Source organism: Sapajus apella, unplaced genomic scaffold (assembly GCF_009761245.1).
Source record: "Sapajus apella isolate SASKATOON/1434 unplaced genomic scaffold, GSC_monkey_1.0 scaffold204, whole genome shotgun sequence".
NCBI lineage: Eukaryota > Metazoa > Chordata > Mammalia > Primates > Cebidae > Sapajus > Sapajus apella.
The window spans coordinates 57,747-79,564 of NW_022437144.1; the positions used below are offsets into that span (position 1 = coordinate 57,747).

At 36.9% G+C, this 21,818-nt stretch overlaps 1 protein-coding gene across 7 annotated transcripts in view; it reads left to right on the plus strand.

Moving 5' to 3' along the window:
• The window catches only part of PHKA1 (phosphorylase kinase regulatory subunit alpha 1), a 120,215-nt gene that overhangs the window by 21,028 nt on the left and 77,369 nt on the right, over positions 1-21,818 (plus strand). For all 7 annotated transcript variants that reach the window (XM_032270150.1, XM_032270155.1, XM_032270156.1 and 4 more), the window contains exons 5-8: positions 2,683-2,765; positions 9,485-9,565; positions 15,159-15,257; positions 16,340-16,486. In XM_032270150.1, coding sequence (XP_032126041.1) covers positions 2,683-2,765; positions 9,485-9,565; positions 15,159-15,257; positions 16,340-16,486 — 410 coding nt within the window. The remainder of the gene's footprint in view (positions 1-2,682; positions 2,766-9,484; positions 9,566-15,158; positions 15,258-16,339; positions 16,487-21,818) is intronic.

Genomic DNA, 21,818 nt, shown 5'->3' on the forward strand with positions numbered 1-21,818 from the left:
ATATATATATATACACCAAGACCATAAATATACCAACATATGTATAGCAAGACCATTCATGCACCAAGACTGGTATATGTATGTCAGGAAGACCAGCAATTCAGTGAAAATCTGAAGGACATGACCAAACTGTTAATAGGAAAAGAAATACGAAATACAGGTGGCTTATAAATATATGAAAAGACTCACAACCTTACTCATAATAAAAAACTGGACATTAAACTACAAGGAGGTTCTATTTGTTATTCATTAAAGTGAGACAAATATTAAAAATTTTTATTAAAGCCTGTGTTTGCAAAGATGTAGGGAAACAGGCAGTCAGTGTTGATATATAAACTGTAGAATTTCTTTGAAGAATAACTTGGAGATGATCAAAATTTAATATACATGATGAATTATTTAGAGGGAAGTATACGGATATCTGCAGCTTACTCTGAAATGCATCAAAAAGGAAGATGGATAGATGTGTGATGAACAAAGTATACTAAAATGTTAATGGTAGAATCCAGAGGGTGAGTATACAGGGTCCCTTGTAAAATTCTTTCATTTTTTCTGTTTGTTTGAAAATGTTCATAATAAAACATTGGAAAATAATATGCATAAATCTTTGGGTCGGCCATTCAAAGAATCTGCCCTGATATACTGGCATATATGCATAAAGATATATTTACACAAATACTCATTGCAACATTGTAGTGATAAAAGAAAGATTTGATAGAACCTAAATGGCCTTCAGTAGGAAAATGGTTAGATGAGTAGCCATTCAGTGAAATGTTCTGTAGCCATTAAAAAAAAATTGAGACAAATGTATTTGAAATTATCTCCAAATTATTTATATATGAAAAAGCAAACTGCAGTGTAATATACAATACTACCCTTTGTGTAATGTTTGTACATGCATAATATGTCTCTGAAAGGATACAGAAGAAACTGATAAAACAGGTTTCTTCCAGAGAGATTTGACAGTGGTAAAGGTGATGTTCTGGTTAGGAGGAGGAAGACCCACTGGTTACCCTTTGGTACAGTTTGATTTTTTTTCATGAAAGAGTATTACTAAGGGCTGACTTATGAAGAGTGTGTTAGTTCTAAGAATTCTTTCTGAACTGGCATGGGTGTTCAGGACATTCACAGTGGAGTTCATTTGAAAGCTGACATTAAGAAACATTTGACAATCATTTTACATCATGCTTCTAAGAATGTGAGAGTACTTTTCTATTCTCAAGCCCTTTTAAGGACCTTTTTTCACCTAGATCTAATTGCTCTACAAATGCCCACTGTCAAGCAAAATGGAAATTCTTGTTTTTTTCTGACTATAACACTATTGCATAGCTGGCACATGTACTCATTTCCATTAAACCAGCACATCTGTTTTTGTGACAAATGTGGATAAAAAAATTTTTGTTTAGATAGAATAACCTCCACCAGAAAAATATGAGAGGCTTAAAAGTTTAGTCTCTATAGCTAGCCTGATGATGTTCACTACTTCTTCCTGCTTGTCATAGAGACTGGAAAGGAAAAATTAGCTTCCTGATTTTTAACTTCTGAAATGATTTCTTAGTTTAGAATCAAGTAGTCTAAACAAAATATTTAGATAATATGTACACAGTAATATTTATTGTCATAAAAGAGGTATATTAAAAGTTAATTGCTTAGTAAATTTTACATGTATAAAAAGTTTTAGTGCTCAGGATTTAGTAATTTTGTATAAAATGTTATGAAATATATCCTGCAGTTTTCTGATTTATTATAATTTTGCTTTTTAATATAACTTTTTAAATTACAAAAGTAGCAACTGTTTCTTGTAGAATACTGTAAAATTGCAAAGATGTCCAGAAAAGATAAAATAAAACTACCTTGAATCTCACCACTAAAGAAAACTGCTATTAACTAACATCCTCCTGGTATATATTTTTGTAGTTCTATATGTTTGAGGGAGGAGGCATAAAGAGAGGAGTTTTTAAGCAAAAATGGATCATATTCTACATATGAAGAGGCAGTATAGAATCTTACCTCCTAATGAAACTGCATTCAGCATTCTCTGAAATGAAACTGAAATCGTCAATTGGGTCCTGGTTCCACTATTTGTTAGTTACATGACCGTAGACAAATTTTTAACTCCTTTAAGCCTCATGGAGAAAATAGAGGTGCTTACCTCTTAGGGTTGTGGTAAAAATTAAATGGATAATTCATGTAAAACACTCTGTATATAACCTATAATGTATTTGTATGGCTTACATTCAGAATAATTATCATTTTTACTTAAAAATGCAATTTAAGTCCTCCTTAAAATCATAATTTTATCTATGTCTTGCTTAGTATTTAGAGCCCTTCCATCTCATTTTTGAAATATTTGTCTTTTTTCCCCCAAATGCTTAGGTTTGTACATTTAAGCATATTATAAATTAGTTACCTATAGAATCAGATTTTACTTTTTGGTAAAATCTATAAACAACAGTTAAAATTCTTCCATGTTGAAATATGCTCATATCTCACTTCATTGGAGACTAGCCTAGGACTTGTTTGTGGTCTTGTTTTCGTAGTTTAAGATCAGAGTGCCTTCCATTGTTCCTAAGCAGGAATAGGATTACTTGGGAGTAGTGAGGTCACTTAGTCACTATGGCTGCCTGTAAAGCTTATAGTGATAATTTACCAGCTCTGTATCTTTATTCCCTTTTCCCTCAGGACTCCATATCATCCACAGCCTGGATGAAGTTAACTTCATACAGAACCTTGTGTTTTACATTGAAGCTGCATATAAAACTGCTGTAAGTACTCATTTTGGAATGGATTTTTGACATATGATGTTTTTGTTTTCGAAATACTGGGCAACTCAGTTGTTTTCTTAATGCTACTGCTCATAGTGAACTGACCTAAAAGGCTTCTGGCAGAAACTGTCTTTAGCCTCTTTCTTTACTAAGACCTGTCATCCTATGCCTTCTCCTCAAGAGGATTACAAAGACAAGAGGGTCAAGATGCTGTGCTTTCATTCCTTTCTAACTTTGTGATATCTCGTGGTATGTATTTGGCAATCTAGGCTAAATTGTGGTCTTATTTTAATGATATAAGGTCTTGAAAGCAAGATAGCTAGACTGTATTCTGGGTCAGTTAGCTATGTAGAAATAAAATTTAATCATGTTTTTAATATCATCTGTAGGTGTTGATCCAGTGTTTATAATACAAACAAGTTATTTTTCCTTACAACTACCATATGAGGTAGATTTCTATTAAATTATAATATATTTAACATCTTCTCTGTATAAAATATTAAGTTAGACACTATACAGTAATGTGTTTTTTCTTCTTCAGTCTAACATAGACAGTTTTTTGTTGTTGTTCATTGAAACTTTATTCATAATCTCCCAAACTGGAAATAACCCATATATCTATCAGCAAGTAAATGGATAAACAAATTGTGGTATATCCATAAAATGGAATACTACTCATCAATAGAAAGGAATGAACTGTTGATTCATGCATCAGCATGTGAATCTCAAAGGCATTATGCTTAGTGAAAGAAGTCAGACAAAAAATGTACAGACTGTATGATTCCACTCACATAAAATTCTAGAAACCTATAGTGACAGAACACAGATCTATCACGGCCTTAGGACAGGAGCAGAGGGAGAGATGAATTACAGAAGAGCATGAGAAGACTTTGGGAAATTTTACAAATATTCATTATTGTGATCATAGTTTCATGCATGTAAATATGTATCAAAATTAATCAAGTTGTACACTTTAAATATGTGCATTTTTTTGTATATCAGTTATACCTCCGTAAAAGTACAAAAGTTATTATTATTCGTTGAGTATGTAAATGCAGTCAATTACTCCAGGACAATACTGGAGACATACCACCAAAGATATTTTCTCTGCCTGCCCCTTTGCAGTGTTTCCATTCCTGTTTCTGTTTTGGTCTGTCACCCAGGCTGGAGTGCAGTGGCACGGTCATGGCTCACTGCAGCCTCAAACTCCCAGGGTCAGGTGATCCTTCCACCTCAGACTCCTGAGTAGCTGGGACTACAAGCACACATCACCACACCCAGCTAATTTTTGTATTTTTTGTAGAGACAAGTTTCTGCTATGTTGCCCTTCATGTAGATTCAGATTTCTAACTGGTATCATTTCCTTTTGCTTGAAAAACTTCCTTTAACATTTCATCATTCTTCTAGTGATGAATTATTTCAGCTTTTGTATGCCTGAAGAAATCTTTTTTTTTTAAGAAATCTTTATTTCATCTTCATATTTGAAAAATATTTTCACTAGGTGTAAAATTTTATGATGGCAGATATTTTTGTCTTTCAGTACTTTAAAAATGTTGCTCCACTGTCTTCTTGCCTTTATTGTTTCTGACGACAAATTTGTTGACAACCTTATCTTTGTTCCTCTACATAAATGTGCCTTTCCCCGCTGTCTGCTTTAAAAAGTTTTTTTTTTTTTTTTTATGGCCTGGCACAGTGGCTCATGCCTGTCATCCCTGCACATTGGGAGGCTGAGGTGGGCGGATCACCTGAGGTTGGGAGTTCGAGACCAGCCTGACCAACGTGGAGAAACCCCGTCTCTACTAAAAATACAAAATTAGCTAGGCATGGTAGCGCATGCCTGTAATCCCAGCTACTCTGGAGGCCGAGGCGGCAAAATTGCTTTAACTTGGGAGGCCGAGGTTGTGATAAGCTGAGATTGTGCCATTGCACTCCAGCCTGGGCAACAAAATTGAAACTCAGTCTCAGAAAAACAGTTTCTCTTATTACTGACTTTAAACACTTTGATTATAATATCTCTTGGTGTAATTTCCTTCATATTTCTTCTGTTTAGGGTCTGTTTAGCTCCATGGATCTGTGCATATATAGTTTTCATTAAAAGTTTTCAGCAATAATTTCTTCTTATTGTTTTTATGTTGTCCCCCCTTCCTTCAGGTATTCAGTAACATGTGTATTAGGCTGTGTTATGTTGTCCCACAGCTCACAGATGTACTGTTTAGTTTTTCAAATTCTTTTTTCCCTTTGTGTTCCATTTTGGATAGCTTCTATTACAATGCCTTCGACTTCACTAATCTTTTTATTTGCAATGCCTAGTTTGTCACTAATCCCACCCAATGTACTTTTCAGCTCAGATATAGTTTTATCACTAAAAGTTGATTTTGAGTTTATTTTTCTATCTTCCATGTATCTACTGAACTTTCTGAATGTGTGGAATACAATTATAATACATGCTTTAATGTCCCTGTCTGAGTATTCTACCATCTGTGTCAGTTCCAGGTTGGTTTCAGTTGATTGATTTGTCTCATTATGGGCTGTGTTTTCCTGCTTCTTTGCATGCTTAGTAATTTTTTACCAGATGAAAGACATCATGAATCTTGTTGCATCCTAGATATGGTTGTATTTCTGTAAATATTCCAGAGCTTTGTTCAGGGATCTAGTTAATCTAGTTGAAACAGTTTAATCCTTTATTACTTTTAAAATGTTTTATGTGAGTCCAGAGTCATGTCTAGTCTGGGGCTAATTATCCCCCACTACATAGGTTAGATCATTCTGAATACTCTACCCCAAGCTCCTGAATTATGAAGTTTTATAGTCTGGCTTGTTGGAACAGGCACTATTTCTTGTCCTGTGTGAGCACTGGGTATTTTTTTCATCTAATTCTCTTCGTTGGTTCTTTCCCTAGCCTCAAGTACTTTCTCCCTTACATGCATTTTTCATTGTTCTGCTGAATATTTGAGGGGGGTCCTCTGCAGATTTCTGTGGTTCTCTGTGTAGCTCTCTCTTCTCTGTTAATCTGTCTTGCAAATTATGGTTACCTTGGTGTCTCTGTACTCTCAGCTCCATTTCCTCAACTCAGGGAGTCTGCCAGGCTCTGTTTAGTTTTCTCCTCCCTTTGTGGTGACCTGGAAACTCTTGCAACAGTAAGCTGGGACAGTCATTGGACTCATCCTATGTGCTGCCCTTTCTCAGAAATCACTGTCCTTCATTGTGGGATCTTCATTGTATTGAAAACCATTATGTTATAAATAGTTTTTTAGTTGTTGCAGGGGGGAGGGTAAGTCTGGAACCTGTTACTCCATTTTCACCAGAAGCACAAATCTAACATAGACAATTTTATACAAGCAGACATTATTTGCTGACTGATGGCCTTGCTTCTGATACCACAGGATTGCTGTGGTTCAGTGCAGAAGTTAGGGTTTTTTGGCCTCTCCATTACATCCAATGTTTATAACAGTAGAATTAATGATACTTTTTTATTCTCATAACTCTAACCTTTGCTGCACAAACTAGAATGGAGCTGGATTTTGGGACAGGTAAGGCCAGCCATGGGTTAAATATGGCTTACCTTCCTGAAACTTCACTTTAACTCAGAGATTTGGCATGAAAAGTAATTAAAGGTAGATATAGAGATGTGTGTGGGAGGGTATGTGTGTGTGTGCGTGCGCGTGTGTGTGTGTGTGTGTGTGTGTGTGTACATGCACATAGACATGTGTGTACATGTCTGTTTCCAAGTTCCATTCAATGGGAGGGCCTAGAAGCAATGACACCTCAGTGATAATGAGCATACCCAGCGCCCAGGTCTTGGATTCTGACTATCATTTTCTGATGAAATAAACAGGAATTCTATGGAAGTGGTAGGTTCCAGGGCTATGCCAGGGAAAATATGAGATAAGATTGGAGCATCTTTCAGTGCTGAAAAGTGAAGAAATGTTCAAAAAGGGAGCGTTTTGTTTTGTTAGAGACAGGGCCTCTCTTTGTTGCCCAGGCTAGAATGCAGTGGCACAGTCATGGCTTACTGCAGCTTCGACCTCCAGGACTCAAGCTATCTTTCCACTTCATCCTCCCTGGTAGTTGGAACACAGACATGCATCATCATGCCTGGCTAATTAAAACAAATTTGTAGAGACAGAGTCTTACTATGTTGCCCAGGCTGGTCTCTAACTCCTGGGCTCAAGTAATCCTCCAACCCCAGCCTCCTAAATTTCTGGGATTGCAGGCAGGACCTACCATGCTCAGCCATGGTCAAAAAGGAATAAGCCATGTCAAACAGTCACAGGACCCAACCTGACAGAATACCCAATGACCAAAGCTGGAACAGTTTGAACAACAAAATAAATAGTGATAGTGTTTTATTATAAACCAGAGAAAACCTTAATATCTGTAAGTTAATAGCAATATAAACAACTGAATAAATAAAAAAAATAAATGGGAGAGAAGGGACAGCTCTTCCTTAGAGAGGAATTGCAACTAATTGCTGTAGGAGTAACGAAGAGAACTAGAAAATCACCATTAAAGCACCACTGTACAGGTATTGATCGACTTACAACCTATGCAACTTACGACCATTCGACTTTACGACCACAATCGCTAGCCACGACTGCTCTGCGTCTGGCAGCGCAAACGTTGCCCAGTTGGGCGTACGACAGTGTGGACCAGCTTCCGGCAGCACTACCATCTCCGCGTGCACCATTTCAACTGCTATCCCAGACTCGGTACAGCAATTTGTGTTTTGTGTCTTGGATATTTTTCATCAAACCCCTCCCAATAAACTTCTTACACATTTCGAAGCAATGGACCCAAACATCAAATGATTTGCAGGGATTGAACAGATGGCGCATGATGTGTTTTGTCCGTAACGTGAAATTTATGAAGAAAAAAAGAAACATACAATTCAGACAAAGCTCACCATGTTTATGAAAAAACCAACTCCGGTAACCCCAACTGCTGCCTCAGATGACGACATCAACGATCCGCAGCCAAGCACCAGCGGCCAATAAAATGTTTCGTACATGTTTATATAGTTTGATATGTTTTGCAATTGGGAAAATGTTTCCTATGGTATTTTTTACACCTGTATTTTGTATTTTTGTATGCACCTGTATTTTGTAATTTTGTATATTTTGCAAATATTAAACCAGTTGTACTGGTAATGCAGTGTTTTACTTAAACCTGATGAATGTAAAAATAAGAAACAAAATGGTGTAGAGATGATACAAATGGCATAAAATGAACAAAGAAAATTATGATATATAACAATAATGAAAGAAAATTATGATAAAATATGACTTAAAGATTTTTATAACATCATTTCACAGTACTGTACATATAGCCTACTCAACTTACGACCAAATCCTGTTACGACCGGTCTGTCGGAACCAATCGTGGTCGTAAGTCGAGCACTAGCTGTAATTGTTTCTGGCAAAATCCATCAGTGGTTGCTGAATTGGTGGGTTAATGTTTGAGAGGAACAAGATATTTGCATAGTCCTAAAGTATCTCTCTCAATATATTTATTAATTACAAAGGAAAAATTAGTAACAGTAGAATTGAGAAACCTAGCAGATATCACATTAATCAAGTGATGAAGGTTAATATCACCAGTAATAAGATGTATCAGCGTCATATATCCCTGCTACGATGCACTGAGAAGGACACAGCATAATAATGTCTGTAATACATATTCTTGCCCCAAATGCATAACCTCAGTCTAATCATGAGAAAACATTAAGCAAACCCAACTTGAGGGAGATCTACTAAATACCTGATTACTAATCTTCAAAAAGTATCAAGGTCACAAAAGATAAGACTTGAGGAACTGTCATTGATTGGAAGAGACTTAAGGAAACATAATGAATGCAGCATGAAATTCGGGATTGGATCCTGAAATGTAAAAAAGCCATTGGTGGAAAAAGTGGTAAAATCCAAATAAAGTTGATAGTTTGGTTAATAGTATTGTGCCAATGTTAATTTCTTAACTTTAACTAAGTTTATGTTAGATGTTAATATTAGGGGAAGCTAAGTGAAAGGCATATGGGAACTTTTTGTAGTATTTTTGCAACTTTTCTATAAGCCTAAAGTTATTCCAAAATAAAAAGTTTTTTAAAGTAATTTTAAAAGTTATATGATTGAGGGGATTTATAGAGCTCTGGCTAAAAGGGTAGGCTTTGGAGGAAGATTACTTGGACTCTAATCCTGGCTCTGTCACTTATTAGCCGTGTGACTTTGAGTGAGTCACTTAACTTCTCTTTGCATCATCAGTTTCATCATCTATAAAATGTAAGGATTAAGGAAGATAATAATGTAAAATGTGCAAGTTAGTGCATGGTACATTGTCAGTGCCAAAAGAGAGTAAAATGAGAATGAACATTTAAGATAAAATATTGGGCTGCTATTTAGGCTCCATCTTCCAGATCTACTGGATATTTGATTAAATGAAAAATTTTGAGAAAAACCTCTCCAGATAGACTGAGTTACAGTTCTTAGCCTTCCTGATTAACTGTTGAGGAGTCTCCCAACTGCTTGGAGGCCCCAGTAGAATTTAAAGCTACTGGCAAAGTAGCTACAGGGACCACCCAACTCATTGGCATCTCCTCAATAAGCATTGTGGGTATACATATGTATGGCAAATTAGTTACTCCTAATGTCTTTTATTCAAGGGTTGTGCATCTAGAAAGTGTTTAGTAGTTATGACTTGCTAACGGTATATTGGTTACTTTATGTCAGGACTTCGGGATATGGGAACGTGGAGACAAGACCAACCAAGGGATCTCAGAATTGAATGCCAGTTCAGTTGGAATGGCAAAGGTAATTTTCCTTTCTTGCTTATACTAAGTATGGGAAAAGGAAGTATGCTGTCCGTTTGTCATAGATAAAACTTAATGTGAGTGTGGACCATAATCAAATTAATTATTATTTTACACAGGCAAAGTTCAGATTTTCCTGTAGAACTGTGGATATGTAGATGAAAACTTTCATAAGCTGCAGATTTGATATCCAACTGTTTTTGTGGCATGTCTCTACTTATACTATATCCTATAAGGACTTGAAAGGACTTAAACTAAATTTATCATCTCTAACATTACAAAAACAAGCAAAAGAAGGCTTTTATTTTTTCCATTTACCAGTTGACCAAGCTTTATATCAAGGAACCGTCACCCAATCCTTTATCCTCTTTATTCTCCTGCATCCCCCAAAATCATCATCATCAGCAGCAGCAGCAGCAGCAGCAGCAGCATTACTGTTCAACTTGGCTCTACCTTTTCATCCTACCCACTCTTCTCTGGAAACAGCAAGAAGGCATACAATACGATAGCAGAAATAGGATCAAACGTACCCATTATGAGAAATATGCATGACTTAGTCTCCCCTACTAATATGTAAAGGCATAGATTGATTTTTAAAAATAAAAGGAGAGCCAATATATGCTGTCTATAAGAGCTCTAATATAACAAAATGAAACAGAAAGATTAACAACAGAAGGATGAGCAAAATACAGTCTGACAAACATAAAAAAGAGCTAGGGTGACTATGTGAATGTCAAATGAAGTAGAATTCAAAGTAAAAAATATTACATGGAACAAAGACGACAAAGGGAGTCACAACCAAATTTTATTTTATTTTATTAATTTTTGTTATTATTATTTTGAGATGCAGTGTCACCCCGTCATCCAGGCTGGAGTGCAGCACCACAATCTCAGCTCACTGCCACCTCCACTTTCCGGGTTCAAGCGATTCTCCTGCCTCAGCCTCCGGAGTAGCTGGGATTACAGGCGTGCACCACCACACCCAGCTAATTTTTTTTTGTATTTTTAGTAGAGACAGGGTTTCACCATGTTGGCCAGGCTGTTCTTGAACTGCTGATCTCGTGATCTGCCCACCTTGGCCTCCCAAAGTGCTGGGATTACAGGCATGAGCCACTGTAACTGGCCTACAATAGAATTTTAAAAGGCACAACTCATAATGAGAATGTCTGTTCTAGAATATAGTTTTAATTAATACAGACATATTAGAAACACAAGGTAAAACAGAAACAATTATAAGGAAATAATTTAACAAAAATACTGCTCAGCCATGACACATGCAGAAATAAGATTATAGAAAATTTGATTTACATAATTTATACAATTGAATTGGTAAATATATATGGAACTTTGTGCCTATAAAATATTTATCCCTTGGTAAAATTTTTACATATTTAATGTATTTTAAATTACCCAAGTAGTATAGATATTTTTGAGTTCGTACTATACCTACTTCTATATAACCTGATTTTTTCATTCAACAATCTTTTTTTTTTTTTTTTTTTTGGAGATTGAGTCTTGCTCTGTCGCCCAGGCTGGAGTGTAGTGGTGTGATCTTGGCTCACTGCAACCTCCACTTCTGGGTTCAAGAGATTCTCCTGCCTCAGCCTTCTGAGTAGCTGGGACTACAGGCCTCTGCCACCACACCCAGCTAATTGTTTTGTATTTTTAATAGAGACAGGGTTTTGCCATGTTAGCCAGGCTGGTCTTGAACTCCTCACCTCAGGTGATCCACCCACCCGGCCTCCTACAGTGCTGGGATTACAGGCGTGAGCCACCATGACCGGTCTAACAATCTTATAGTGCACTGAACAATGTAATCAAACATCCTTCCATGTCATTTCATGCAGACAAATTTAGTTCATTCTTTTCAGCTGCTATACAGTATTTAATAATTGTTCCATTGACAGAATGGTCTTTATTTTTTAATATTCCAGAAAATGCTTTAGTGAAGATCCTTGTACATACACCTAGGTAAATTTACACAAACATTTTTATGGGAAAAACTCCTAAAAGTGGAACCCTTAGATTAAGGGATATATACTTTAAAATTGCCCTTCAAATAAATTTCTATTAGTTTACATTTCCCCATCCTCATATGATGGATATATGCCATTATATACCATAGATGTCATTTTTCTTTTGTTTTTATCAACAGCTATTTCTTTTGTGAATAAAAGTGTTTGACAGAGAAATACTGTTGGAAACAAACATTAAGAACATGTTATTACAATCTATTTCTTTTTGCACTGGTACTTATTATTACAAGTTTACATATAGAGCTTTTTTGCCATTTTTCTCAAACCCTCACTAACTGGATATTATCAGTATTTTTGTATATTTGATTTAAAGTGTTTTACCACTTAAATTTTTTTACTTTTTATTTTGTAATCATTTCTGACTTAAAGTTACAATAATTTTACAAATAATTCCTATGTAGTACCCTTCACCCAAGTTCCCCACTTATTAATATTTGCTTTATCTTTTTCTCTGATTAAACACAACACACATACACAATTATTTTTTTCGAACCAGTAGACAGTATATTGCAGACATGATGCTCCATTACTCCTAAATATTTCAGTGTGGATTTCTTCAAAGACTCTTTTATAACCATGGTATAAGCATCAAAATCAGGAAATGAACACTGGCATTATACTGCCATCTTAATTGACATAGCCCATTCGAATTTATTTAGTTGTCCCAATAATGTGATGTATAGCCAAAAAAAAAAAAAAATCTTGTGATCCAGGATCCAGTCTAAGATAACATATTACATTTAACTGTAATGTCTCTTTAGGTTTCTTGAGTCTGGAACAGTGCCTCAGTCTTTACTTGTCTTTCATGATCTTAGCATTTTTAAAGAGTACAGGCCAGTTATTTTATAGAATGTTCCTTGATTTGATTTCATGTGATATTTCCTCACAATTACATTTAGGTTATGTGTTTTTGGGAAGAATACCACAGAGGTGAGTCTGTGTCCTTACTTTATCATCAGGAAGCACATGATGTAAATTTGTCCCATTACTGTTGATGTTATTTTTTATGACTTCACTAAAGTGATATCTGCCAGGTTTCTCCACTATAAATTTTCTATTTTCCTTTTGTAATTGCTGACTTGAATGTTTGTGGCCACCCCCCTCACCAAAATTCATATTGAAACTTAATTCCCAATGTAGCAGTATTGAGAGGTGGAACCTTTAAGCTGTGACTGGATCATGTGGGTTCTTCCCTCATGAATGCATTAATCCATTCATGGATTAATGGATTAGTGGGTGATCATGGGAATGGGTCTGGTGGCTTTATAAGAAAAGGAAGAGACACTTGAGCTAGCACACTCAGGCTCCCTCATCATATGATACCCCATTCCACCTCAGGACTCTGCAGAGTTTCTACCAGCCAGAAGCCCTCACCAGATGGGACCCCTTGACCTTGGACTTGCCAGCATGATGAAGGGGAGCCAGGTGCTATTCCTCAAGACAATGGAAGAAAGACCCTAAAGGCATTTCAGAGATCTTAGATGCTGCCTTTTCCATCACAGGTCCAAAGGCTTAGGAGGGCAGAATAGTTTCAGGGGATAAGCCTGGGGTGTTCTTTATGGGCTGTGCCCAGAACTGCCTTGGGACTCTACTCCCTGCACCCCTGCTGCAGCACTCACTTAGCTTGTGCCACCACCCCAAAAGGTCTAAGTGATAAACCTTGAAGGTATCCATGTTGTGTTAATTCTGCAGGCCCACAGGGTGTAAGAACTACGGAAGCATGACAACTTCCACCTGGATCTCAAAGGATATATCAAACAGCTTATGGGCCCAGGCAGAGACTCCTCAGAGGGATGGAACCACCACAGGCAGCCCCCGCTCGAGCAACACTCAAGCAGAAACATGGGGTTGCAGCTGCCACAGAGAGTTCCCATTAGGGCAGGACCACTACCGGAATGCCAGAACTGTAGGTTCACTGGCAGCAAGCAAGGTCTGCCTGCACCCAACAAAGCCATAGGGGCAGGGCTGCCTGAGACCTTAGAGACCCAACCCCTACCCAATCATGGAGTCAAAAGAAATTATTCTTCAGCTTTCAGATTTAATGTCTGCCATGCTCAGTTTAAGACTTGCTTTAAGCCTGTTACTCCTTTCTTTTTGCCTATTCCTGTCTTTGGGAATGTCTGTCTTATACCACCATTGTATCTTAAAAGTTGATATCTTGTTTTGATTTCAGATTCACAGATGAGATTTTGGACTTTTGAGTTTTATCCTTGGTGCTGGAATGAGTTAAGATATTGGAGCTATGGGGTTAGAATGAATGTACTTATATGTGAGAAGGACATGAGTTGGGGGGGGGGCAAGGAGTGGAATACTAAGGCAGTAATTAATGAGTGTTTTGTGCCTGGCCAACTTCTACTTACCCTATAGGTCTCAGTTTAGGTGTCATTTCTTCAGGGAAGACTTTCAAAACTTCCACCCCTAAGACTACGTCAAGTCTGCCTCCTAATTGAGGAATTAAAGATAACTAATAAATACTTGAAATAATATTCAATCTTGTTAGCAATTTAATGCATGTGAATGCAACAGATATACCATTTTTATCACATTAGGAAAAAATTTTAAGATAATACATTGTTTGCATTAAGGAAGGTATTGTCATATACTGCTAGTGATAGCTATGTTGGTACAACTTGCAAGAAAAGCAGTTTAGCATTACGTTTTAAAAGTTATTCATACTTTTTTACCCAATTATTCTATTTCAGGGAATCAATGCTTACAAAATAACTCAAAATGAATACAAAGAGTTATTTTGTTAGCTTGACAACCTTTATTGAGAGCCTACCATGTCCCATGCTGTGTGCTAGATGTTAATGAAGACATAATCCCTGACTTCAAGGAATTTATAATTTAGCAAGAGATGTTTATCAAAGTTCTGTTACTAATAGCACAAAATTAAAGGCAACCCAAATTTCCAACAATTGGTAAATGGCTAAATATACTTTATTATATCCATATGAGATAATACTATGCCAAAATAGTGTTTGTAACATGGAAAGATACTTATGCTATATTATTAATTGTAAAAAATAGGATACCAGATGTGATCTCAACTGTATACAAATAGACATAGAAAAAAACTAATAAAAAACATGTCAAAAATGTTAAAAGTGGTTGTTTTGGGTGATTTTCTTGCCCCCTCTGTACTTTACTATGTTTTCAAAATATTGTATAAGGAGTGCGTTTTACTTTTATGATCAGAAAATATATTTAGAAAAGCAAGAAATTAATAAATTATGTTTTTAAAAAACATGATATCTCATTTATATGTGGACTCTAAAGAAGTCAAACTCATTGAAGGAGAGAGTACAATGATGGTTAAGTATGATGCTTAACTTGATAGTGCTACAAATTCCTTCTTAACTTTCTTTGATACAATATGGGAGACAAAGAAAAACTCAGAATGTCCTGGGAATAAAGATTGTTACTGTATATTTATGTATTCTGTCAGATATATTAAAAAATGATGTCATATGTGTTGATAAGATACTGGGATATAGGGAGAAGAAATGTATATCTTTCTAATGCTAAACTTGTCCTTTTCTTTCTTGCTCCTCGCAGGCAGCCCTGGAAGCATTAGATGAACTGGATCTGTTTGGTGTGAAAGGTGGGCCCCAATCAGTTATCCATGTCCTGGCTGATGAAGTACAACATTGCCAGGTAAGAGATTAGGGAAAATGAAAATAATAAATTTTATTCTTGCCCAGACTTAGATTTAAGCATGAGCTTTAGATTAAGGAGGGCTGAATGAGAGAGAGTGCATCATCTGATTAATTACCATGTACCAAAAATATCTTTGGCAAGCATACTGTACTGAGATAAGCCTAATATAGCATGGGCTGTAAAACAGATCATAATCCTGTTCTCTAGCCTAGGATTATAAAGGAATCCCACCATACTATATGAAATTATCCACCACTATCATATCAAAGGGATATAGTCTCTCTTTCTGAGTATCTCCTTTTCTAAATATATAAAGAAAACAAGAGATGATAGATTTTTAGTATTCTTGTTAGTGTTTCTGAAACATTCTCTTTTCCTGGTTGGCTCTAGGGTTAGATATTTGGAGATTAGACTTTAAGTGGCAAATATATATTTTCAGTTTCGCTTAGGAATACTCTCTGTATTGAAAGATTAAGGTTTTTCTCATTGGCATGAGGAATTTTCTTCTTTTCTTTAAACCCTGATTAGATACCATGGGGTCCTATTGAAAATAAACTCATCTCCAATTTTAAAAATGCAAAATTTCCCAGAGAAAAAAAATATGTCAAAAGCAGAGGAGATGAGCCTTCCCTATCCTGCTTCTCAGCACCTATATTATCTCTTGACTTTATTCTTAAATAGTTGCTAATGGAGCAACAGGACTGTGGGTGGTATAATAATGTCAGAGTATTCCTTATCCATAAGTAATTGGTTAAGAATCAGGATAGGGAAGTATTAAGAGCAGAATTAAGACAAGGAATGATTTTTAGAAATTGCTGGTTTTCTAAGTTCTAAATATTGAGCAATGTCTAGATTTTCTTGTGAATGGTCCTCTTCCACATAAATTTTTTAAAACTAAAGTTTCAAAAAAATTATTAGTTTTACAATGCTAAGGTTTTTACTAACTTACTTAAAATAGATAAAGAATGTTCTTTTCTATTCTGTCAAACATAGTCAAAAGTGATAACGTGTGTTGCTAAGATACTGTGGTAAAGGAAGAAGAAATACATTCTTTACATAAACTTAACTTCTTTTCTTAGTCTATCCTTAATTCACTACTGCCCCGTGCTTCAACATCCAAAGAGGTTGATGCTAGTCTACTCTCAGTGGTTTCCTTCCCAGCCTTTGCAGTAGAGGATAGCCAGTTGGTGGAGCTCACAAAACAGGAAATCATCACCAAACTTCAGGTATGTCCATATGTGCCTTTGTTTTCTTTAAGGCTATGACTTTAAGGGTAAATTGTGCCTTTTAGGGCCTTGAATGTGACCTGTGACTGTGATTTCAAGAAACCGTTAAGTTTTCTAAGTTGTCTTCTTATAGGTAGTTTCCTTTTAAAATGTTAAAGCTTCTACAGCCATTGCTGGTAGGAACGCAGGGTGGTACACCCACTTTAGAAAATAGTTTGGCAGTTTCTTATAAATTTAATCATACAGCCACCCTATAACCCAACTATGTCATCCTAGAAATCTACCCTACAGAAGTGAAAACTTATGCTCACAAAAAATCTGCACACAAATGTTTATAGCAGCTTTATTCATAATTGCCAAAAACTTGAAAAAACCTTCAACAGAGGAAGGCATAAGCAAATTACACTGTATTCATGCAGCGGAATACTACTCAACAATAAAAAGGTACAAGGTACCAACTTGATCAGAGTTAATCATGGTGTATAATCTTTTTGATGTGCTGTTGGATTTGTTTTGATAGTATTTTGTTGAGGATTTTTGCATCTCTGTTTATCAGGGATGTTGGCCATGGGTTTCTTGTTGTTCTTGTTGTGTCCGTCAGTTTTGGCATCAGGGTACTGCTGGCCTTGTAGTGAGTTTGGAAGAATTCCCTTCCCTTCAATTAATTGGAGTCGTTTAGTTTTAGTTCTTTAAAAGATTGGTGGAACTCAGCAATGAAGCCATCCATCACTGGACTTTTCTTCATTGGAGTACATTTTATTACTGATTCAATCCCATTGCTTGTTATTTGTCTTTTCAAGTTTTCTATTTCTTCTTGGTTCAATCTGGGTGGGTTGTATGTGTCCAGAAATTTATCTGTTTTCTCTAGGTTTTCCAATTTCTTGGCATATACTTATTGATAATAGTCTCTAATAATCCTTTGTATTTCTATGGTATTAGTTATAATGTCTCTTTTTTGTTTCTGATTATGTTTACTTGGGTCTTTTATTTTTAGTCTGGCTAATGGTTTGTCAATTTTGTTTATTTTAAAAACTTTTCATTTTGTTGATGCTTTGTATTTTTTGGTCTCAATTTCACTTGTTTCTGCTCTGATCTTTGTTATTTTTTTCCTCCTATTAATTTTGGGTTCTGCTTGTTCTTTCCTTGAGGTGCATCATTAGGTTATTTCAAATTTTTCTACTATTTTGATGTAGGCATTTATTGCTATAAACTTCGTCCTTAGTACTGCCTTTGCTGTATCTCACAGGTTTTGGGATGTTACGTTTCCATTTTCATTTATTTCAAGAAATTTTAAAATTTCTTTCTTTTTTTATTGCATTTTAGGTTTTGGGGTACATGTGAAGAACATGCAAGATTGTTGCATAGGTACACACATGGCAGTGTGATTTGCTGCCTTCCTCCCCTTCACCTATATCTGGCATTTCTCCCCATGCTATCTCTCCCCACCTCCCTACCCCCCACCGTCCCTCAAACCATTTCCCCCCAACTGACCCCAGTGTGTGATGCTCCCCTCCCTGTGTCCATGTGTTCTCATTGTTCAACACCTGCCTATGAGTGAGAACATGCAGTGTTTGATTTTCTGTTCTTGTTTCAGTTTGCTCAGAATGATGGTTTCCAGGTCCATTCATGTCCCTACAAAGGACAAGAACTCATCGTTTTTGATGGCTGCATAATATTCCATGGTGTATATGTGCCACATTTTCCCTATCCAGTCTATCGTCGATGGGCATTTGGGTTGGTTCCAGGCCTTTGCTATTGTAAACAGTGCTGCAATGAACATTCGTGTGCACGTGTCCTTATAGTAGAATGATTTATAATGCTTTGGATATATACCCAGTAATGGGATTGCTGGGTCAAATGGAATTTCTATTTCTAGGTCCTTGAGGAATCGCCATACTGTCTTCCACAATGGTTGAACTAATTTACACTCCCACCAACAGTGTAAAAGTGTTCCTATTTCTCCACATCCTCTCCAGCATCTGTTGTCTCCAGATTTTTTAGTGATCACCATTCTAACTGGCGTGAGATGGTATCTCAATGTAGTTTTGATTTGCATTTCTCTAATGACCAGTGGCGATGAGTATTTTTTCATATGTTTGTTGGCCTCATGTATGTCTTCTTTTGTAAAGTGTCTGTTCATATCCTTTGCCCACTTTTGAATGGGCTTGTTTGTTTTTTTCTTGTAAATCTGTTTTAGTTCTTTGTAAATTCTGGATATCAACCCTTTGTCAGATGGGTAGATTGAAAAAACTTTTTCCCATTCTATTGATTGCCGATTCACCCTAATGACTGTTTCTTTTGCTGTGCAGAAGCTGTGGACTTTGATTAGGTCCCATTTGTCTATTTTGGCTTTTGTTGCCAATGCTTTTGGTGTTTTGGTCATGAAGTCTTTGCCTACGCCTATGTCCTGAATGGTTTTGCCTAGATTTTCTTCTAGGGTTTTTATGGTGTTAGGTCTTTAATCTATCTGGAGTTAATTTTAGCGTAAGGTGTCAGGAAGGGGTCCAGTTTCTGCTTTCTGAACATGGCTAGCCAGTTTTCCCAACACCATTTATTAAACAGGGAATCTTTTCCCCATCGCTTGTTTTTGTCAGGTTTATCAAAGATTGGATGGTTGTAGATATGTTGTGTTGCCTCCGAGGCCTCTGTTCTGTTCCATTGGTCTATATCTCTGTTTTGGTACCAGTACCATGCTGTTTTAATTACTGTAGCCTTGTAGTATAGTTTGAAGTCCCGTACTGTGATGCCTCCTGCTTTGTTCTTTTTGCTTAGAATTGACTTGGCTATGTGGGCTCTCTTTTGGTTCCATATGAAGTTTAAGGTGTTTTCTTCCAGTTCTGTGAAGACGGTCATTGGTAGCTTGATGGGGATAGTGTTGAATCAGTAAATTACTTTGGGCAGCATTGCCATTTTCATGATATTGATTCTTCCTAACCATGAGCATGGAAGTGGCTTGTAGTTCTCCTTGAAGATGTCCTTTACATTCCTTGTTATTTGTATTCCTAGGTATTTTATTCTCTTTGTGGCAATTATTAATGGCAGTTCGTTCTTCATTTGGCTCTCTTTAAGTCTGTTATTGGTGTATAGGAATGCTTGTGATTTTTGCACATTGATTTTGTATCCTGAGACTTTGCTGAAGTTGCTTATCAGTTTCAGGAGATTTTGGGGTGAGATGATGGGGTCTTCTAGATATACAATCATGTCGTCTGCAAATAGAGACAATTTGACTTCCTCCTTTCCTATATCCTTGTTAATTTTCTGTCTAGTTGATCTGTCTAATATTGACAATGGGGTGTTAAAGTCTCCCACTATTATTGTGTGGGAGTCTAAGTCTCTTTGTAAGTCATTAAGAACTTGCCTTATGTATCTGGGTGCTCCTGTATTGGGTGCATTTATATTTAGTATCATTAGCTCTTCTTGTTGCATTGATCCTTTTACCATTATGTAATGTCCTTCTTTGTCTCTTTTGATCTTTGTTGCTTTAAAATCTATTTTATCAGAGATGAGAATTGCAACTCCTGCTTTTTTTTTTGCTCTCCATTTGCTTGGTAAATCTTCCTCCATCCCTTTATTTTGAGCCTTTGTGTATCCTTGCATGTGAGATGGGTTTCCTGGATACAGCACACCGATGGGTTTTGGCTTTTTATCCAATTTGCCAGTCTGTGTTGTTTGGTTGGGGCATTTAGCCCATTTACATTTCGGCTTAATATTGTTATGTGTGAATTTGATCCTGCCATTTTGATGCCAGCTGGCTGTTTTGCCCGTTAGTTGATGCAGTTTCTTTTCTTCATTGTGTTGATGCCCTTTACCATTTGGTATGTTTTTGGAGTGGCTGGTACTGGTTGTTCCTTTCTATGTTTAGTGCCTCTTTCATGAGCTCTTGTAAAGCAGGCCTGGTGGTGATAAAATCTCTGAGTACTTGCTTGCTTGCAAAGGATTTTATTTTTCCTTCACTTATGAAGCTTAATTTGGCTGGATATGAAATTCTGGGTTGGAAGTTCTTTTCTTTAAGGATATTGATTATTGGCCCCCACTCTCTTCTGGCTTGTAGGGTTTCTGCTGAGAGATCTGCTGTGAGTCTGACGGGCTTCCCTTTGTGGGTAACCCGATCTTTCTCTCTGGCTGCCCTTAGCATTTTCTCCTTCATTTCAACCCTGGTGAATCTGACAATTATGTGCCTTGGGGTTGCTCTTCTTGAGGAATATCTTTGTGGGGTTCTCTGTATTTCCTGGACTTGAATATTGGCCTGCCTTCCTAGGTTGGGGAAGTTTTCCTGGATAATATCCTGAAGAGTGTTTTCCAGCTTGGATTCATTCTCTCCGTCACATTCAGGTACACCTGTCAAACGTAGATTAGGTCTTTTTACATAGTCCCATATTTCTTGGAGACTTTGTTCATTCATTTTTACCCTTTTTTCTCTAATCTTGCCTTCTCATTTTATTTCATTGAGTTGATCTTTGACCTCTGATATCCTTTCTTCTGCTTGGTCAATTCGGCTGTTGAAACTTGTGCATGCTTCATGAAGTTCTTGTGTTTTGTTTTTCAGCTCCATCAATTCACTTATATTCCTCTCTAAGTTGTCTATTCTCGTTAGCATTTCATCAAATCTTTTTTCAAGGTTCTTAGTTTCTTTGCATTGGGTTAGAACATGTTCTTTTAGCTCACAGAATTTTCTTATTACCCACCTTCTGAAGCCTGATTCTGTCAATTCACCACACTCATTCTCCATCCAGCCTTGTTCCCTTGCTGGTGAGGAGCTGTGATCCCTTGTAGGAGGAAGGCGTTCTAGTTTCAGATGCTTTCATCCTTTTTGCACTGGTTTCTTCCCATCTTTGTGGATTTTACCACCTGTCATCTTTGAAGTTGTTGACTTTCAGATTGGGTCTCTGAGTGGACGTCCAGTTTGTTGATGATGAAGTTATTTCCTTCTGTTTCTTAGTTTTCCTTCTAACAGCCTGGCCCCTCTGTTGTAGGACTGCTGAGGTCCACTCCAGGCCCTGCTTGCCTGGCGATCACCTGCAGTGGCTGCAGAACAGTAAGGGTTGCTGCCAATTTCTTCTTCTGCTATCTTTGTCCCAGAAGGATACCTGCTAAATGTCAGTCTGAGCTCTCCTTTATGAGGTGACTCTTTGGATATATGGGGTCAGGGAGCTGCTTGAGGAGACAGTCTGTCCTTTATAGGAGCTCAAGTGCTGAGCTGTGATCTCCATTGTTCATTTACGTTTAAGTCTGCTGCAGCAGAACTCATAAACTCCCCCTTTTTTTTCCCCAGGTGCTCTGTCCCGGGTAGTTAGGGCTTTATTTATGAGTTTCCGTTGTGCAGCTGCCTTTT